At 41.7% G+C, this 5,000-nt stretch overlaps 1 protein-coding gene across 1 annotated transcript in view; it reads left to right on the forward strand.

The window, feature by feature from the left end:
* Nucleotides 1–5,000, forward strand: part of LOC138014337 (uncharacterized) — a 33,853-nt gene that overhangs the window by 28,511 nt on the left and 342 nt on the right. The window contains exons 8-9 of the mRNA XM_068861396.1: nucleotides 567–665; nucleotides 4,046–5,000. The exon at nucleotides 4,046–5,000 is cut by the window's right edge and continues 342 nt beyond it. Of these exons, the coding sequence (XP_068717497.1) occupies nucleotides 567–665; nucleotides 4,046–4,081 (135 nt within the window). The 3' untranslated portion in view covers nucleotides 4,082–5,000. The remainder of the gene's footprint in view (nucleotides 1–566; nucleotides 666–4,045) is intronic.

Here is a 5,000-nt window from a genome sequence, read left to right on the forward strand (position 1 = left end):
ATGCTAGATTTAAATGATTGAAAAGTGGGATTTTCCTCATCTTTGCTCCTCCGCTTTGACCTTAAATAAGGTCCTACCTTAGGGAGTGCTTTCCAAAGAGTATAGAATTGAACCTCAGTATAATGAGAAAATCCCTGTTTCTAAGATGACCCTGACACTGCTGGGGTACCATGTCGTGCTTAACTTTAAAAACTGAAGATGGCAATGTATCTTGTAATTGCCTGTTATACAGGCACAGTAGATTAGTGCGCTTAAGAAGCCTATCGTAAGGACATGTTCAAGTATTCTTTCAACTTAAGTCCCACCCACGGCAACGTTTTACTTTCGTGATCAATTGCGTTGGTTCTCCATGTTATCACAACTGTTTGTGTTTTATTTTCAATCAAGCTACGACGGCCAAGGAACAAGAGTTAACATGATATAGCCTCACCCAGTTGACTTTCTTTTCAAATTATGAAGTAGCATTTGCCTGAAGGAGAGTCACTTGGTAATTCTCTTTAGACTAAAGTGCGCCACGCTACAATTACTAATCCTGATCCTTTGGCGCTTTCTTTTCTGATTGACAGGCGAAAATAAGAGAAGAAAAAAAAGTGACCAAAGAACTTGGAGTCGTATTTGAATCGACTGGGAGCAGTTGGGAGTCCAAGATAATGCAACAGATTAATGTAAGGATTTACGTCGATAAAGTGAGGGAGTTGCGTACTATATACCGTTCGAGGTCCGTACTGTAAGTTACGGGCTGAGTTGATTTATCGCCCAAGTGCAAATCTGGCAGGACATAAAACGCCGTACGGCCCTGCTTTTAAAAAAAAATCAAGTTATTGACCACAAGAAAAGCAAATGCAAAAAACATATTAGGTAAATTTTCTGCCTGCCAATATAAATGGGGTTGAGTGAGTGGCCAAACTGTTGACCTCGGTTTACGGGGCGGAGAAAAAAGAACAAGGCACTTGGAGAAATCTGGCTTTAAAACTTAATTATTGAGATGCATAAAATTTTTATTGTTAAGCCAATTTTTGTTACTTATTTTGTCCAAACTTCATATTCTAAGTGATCATAAACAGTGTTAAGAGCCCGTATGATATAATGTTAATTGACTGAGTTAAGGGCGGGCCTGACAGGTAAATATACTTACCTCGGTCATGGCACACGGACCTCGCTGCGCTCGGTCCGCACGCCATGACCTCGGGCCAAATATTTTCCCGTCTGACCCTCCCACTCAGGCAATACGTACATAGTACAGAGCAAGAAAACGAAGTTAGTAAGATATTTTATTATATCTCTAAGGTAATCAGGCACGCGGAAAGGAAACTAGTTGAAGTCAAGCGGATGGTTCAACCGCCATAAAGACTGCCGCGTCCAAATCCCAAAAACGCCGAATAAATCTTCTTGGATTTTTGAAATAGTTGCTTGCAAAATTCAAACGTTTTACAAGTTTCTAGAGAATGTGTCATCAAAATTTCAAAATTAACGGGCTGTGCAGCGCGCCCGGCGTATTGTAGAATACAGCCCGCTAATTAAGCCAATCACAGCAAGCTTACTATCTGAGAGAAACAATATTTCATCTTTACCTATCCCGAGTGTCAGATGCACAACCGTCATTATTGGGACATTGAAGATGGTTTTAAAGAGCGGGCTTTACGAACGAGACACCCGAGGGGAGGAGTTTCTTATTTCCCCCTCCCCTTGCTTGTCACCCGCGTCGTTCTTGTTTTTCAAACTCGCGTAGCTTAATGGCCTGGTGCCTGATGCCCAGGTTTGATCCTCACCATTGAGCTCTAGTAGCTTTACTGAATTGTACTCGGTCTTTTTCTCGCCACTTGGATTTCGTTTAGAAAGATCGACAATAAAGGACTTAAAAGTGTACTATTTTTAAGAACATTTAACCCCTCATCTGTGTCCGTTAGCCAGAAAGTGGTCACTAATTTTCTCATCACATATGTCTTTCGAGCTAGAGGACCTAAACTAAGTCAATAAGCATTTCATCATATGGGCTCTGACACTACACTTGAGAATATCAGAATATGAAGTTGGGACATAAAAAGTAACAAATATTTGCACAGAAAATTTATCTAATATGTTGTTTGCATTTGCTTTTCTGGCTGTAAATAGCTTGGGACGAAATCCTCTGAAATCCCATCGTAAGGAGAAGTACGTGTTCCTAGCAGGGCCGTACGGCTTTTTCCGACCCTGCTCGCGCTAATGAGTACGGCCCTCATTCGGGGATTCCAAGTAAACCGTTGCGATTAAGCAATAACATCTTGAGAAATGAGTAGTTTTAGTAAAGTTGCAGTTGACAGGCCGGGGATAAACGTGACCTGACTTCAGTTGATTATGTGCTGTTCAATTTCTGGCATTCTGCCGAAAATCAACCCCAGATTAATCAATAGTTGGTTGAAAGCCAATGCAAAAAAGCTTTGAATAGCGCTTATTCTCAGTGCTTATTACAACTGTAGCCATGGTCAGCGTCGAGCTTAAATCGGTGGCAAAACCTTTTGGCTTTCGCTAAGAAGAGTGCAAGAGTGAAAAGAAGTTGTGCTTCTCAATAATTTTCCTCCACTACTCAACCGGACACTCAAGCTAGATGATATATGGGCGCGTTGGCCAGCCAAGCCAACGTGCCATTTATGAAGCATTAGAATAGGTACAAAAATATTTATACATCAACTCTAAATTAAAGAGAAAAGCAGTGCACCATAGCCGGATACGTAGTAGGCCTCCTTCAGTCGCAATCGACTATGGGTATTGCCCCATGGGAAAAGTCTGGTTGGAGCCTTCGCGGCAGCTGTGTCTGTGGCTGGTGAGCCCAATGCGGGAGTGGCCGTCTCTACCACATTGACTGCAGGTGTGTCGAAAACCCCAAAAAACCAGCAGGTGGAAAAAACCGGGGAACGTGTACCCTCGACCCAAGGAAGTGGTGCGACCCTCGGGGCTCTAGGGTATTTGTATTGAAAGACACAATGTGAATGAACGCTATGATATACTGCCTAACGAAGGCATTAAAAATTAAATCCGCTTGATAGAACAATGAACGAAACAGGACGATCGCCAAATACAAACCGTGATCACATGGCACTCGAAGCCACCTGCCACTCTCAACCAGGCCTCTGGTACGTGCCGGCAAAATTTCAATTTATGCTAATTCGGATTATCACAAATTACATTATGCAAGAAAATGACACGAAGCGGTAGCGAAGCACCGGCACATACCAATCTCGACCCCAGAGCTCTTCTCTTGACTGAGGGAGAGAAGAGCTCTGGAGAACCAGGAAACAAAGTGTCTTCTCATTGGTTTTCGTGAAGAACAATCAAAAGCGTCTCTAATTGGTGCATTCATGTTAGCATGCATGAGGAGTGTGCCGGCGCCGTAAGGTTTAAGTAGCCAATTTTTGGCTATAAGAACCCTATAGCTCATGTTCTCCTACACAGAGTTTCCCAGAGACTTGGGTCGATCCGAGGCCCTCCTAGTGACGAGAATGAGGTACATATATGCACTGTATACAAACTGCATCAGACATATTTTCTCCCAGTGGCATGAACTGGCATCCTCCTTGTGTTAAATAATTTGAAATCTACTGAACTGCAATCTGCCTCTTTACTGTTCAGACACGCTTAGCCTACATCACCTACATATATCTTTCACAAAAGATGATCTGGCATTCGGCTCCCTCGTTTGGAAGCAATAGAAATTCCCGGGAATGAAATCTGCTTCACCGTAGACCCTACAATTCCTACATATATCTCTAAAAAATATTTCACCTGTGACCTGCGCTGGGCGTTTGGTTGGGTCCAACATGTGTGTATTTTCCTTAGCCACCTAGTCTCGGACATCTATATTCGGTGGGTGATCAATAGGCCATTTTTGAAATATAAAATATTCAGCTTGATAGTGAGGCAGTGAGGACAAAAACAATAATAAATGTGAAAAATATTTGCACATCATCCACTTTCCTTTGTCTTTGTCTTCAATGCTTCACTATCAAGCTGAATTTTAATACACTTAGTATACTTAATATGTCGCTTTTACTTTCAATTTCCTTTACAGACCCGTCCGACGCATTATGGAGAGGACCACAATTAAGCTCCCTATATTGAAGACTGACAGTCACGTGTAATTGTGATCGGACAATATTGAACTGAACGTGAATAGTCGATGCTGATAAATTTAGGTCATTTCGGTCATAAATCGAAACTAATTTTTACTTATCACTTAATTAATAACGTTAACGATTTGCTGGTGTTTTTTTTTTTTGTGATGAAAAATGGCTTCGCTGAAATGCTGGCAAAGTGCAAAGGGTAACGGGTAAAGGGTGTAAACTGAGGAAAGCTCTTTCTTTCTACTAGCTACTCTCTGTTTTCATGGTGATTTTCGTTTTCAGCACGAATGTTTTTTTTTTTGCAAGGTGCATTAAATGATATTGCGGTTTTTTGAAAGTGCTTCGAAACTGATAAGCATTCGCCGCCGGCAAAACTAGGACTGATTATTTTTAAGAAGGCCGAGTTCGATTACCCCTTGCCCTTTTGCCCTTGAGCAACGCCGAACGAAAAAAAGAGCCCTACAGGCGCCCCATACTCAGTGTGAGGAAAAGCGGCCAACAAGAATATAAGGTTGTATGGGAATCCCGATAAAAGACCTGAGAAGATAATTTTACGAATAAAAATCTCAATTAAAAAGCCTAACCTTATTGCCTTTGTGGGTCGCTTCCTTCCTGTGTGTTTTTTTTCCAGATTCGACGCAAATTGAGCCACTATGAGTTCCTCCAGTTGTAAAATAGCTTTTACCATAACCGTTGACAACCGAGGAACTGATAATGGCTCAGTTCGCGTCGAATCTGGAAAAAAACCACGCAGGATCATTGACAAGCTATTTTTAGACGAATTCTTTAATAAGACTTGGCTAGAACGAGTATCCATGGGTGATAATTTTTCATGGAAGACTTGTGATTAGCTGGATAGGTCGATTTCGCGGGAGAATCTTGACCAATCCAAAAAATAACTCG

This window comes from Montipora capricornis, chromosome 8 (genome assembly GCF_036669925.1).
Source record: "Montipora capricornis isolate CH-2021 chromosome 8, ASM3666992v2, whole genome shotgun sequence".
In the NCBI taxonomy this organism is placed as follows: Eukaryota; Metazoa; Cnidaria; class Anthozoa; order Scleractinia; family Acroporidae; genus Montipora; species Montipora capricornis.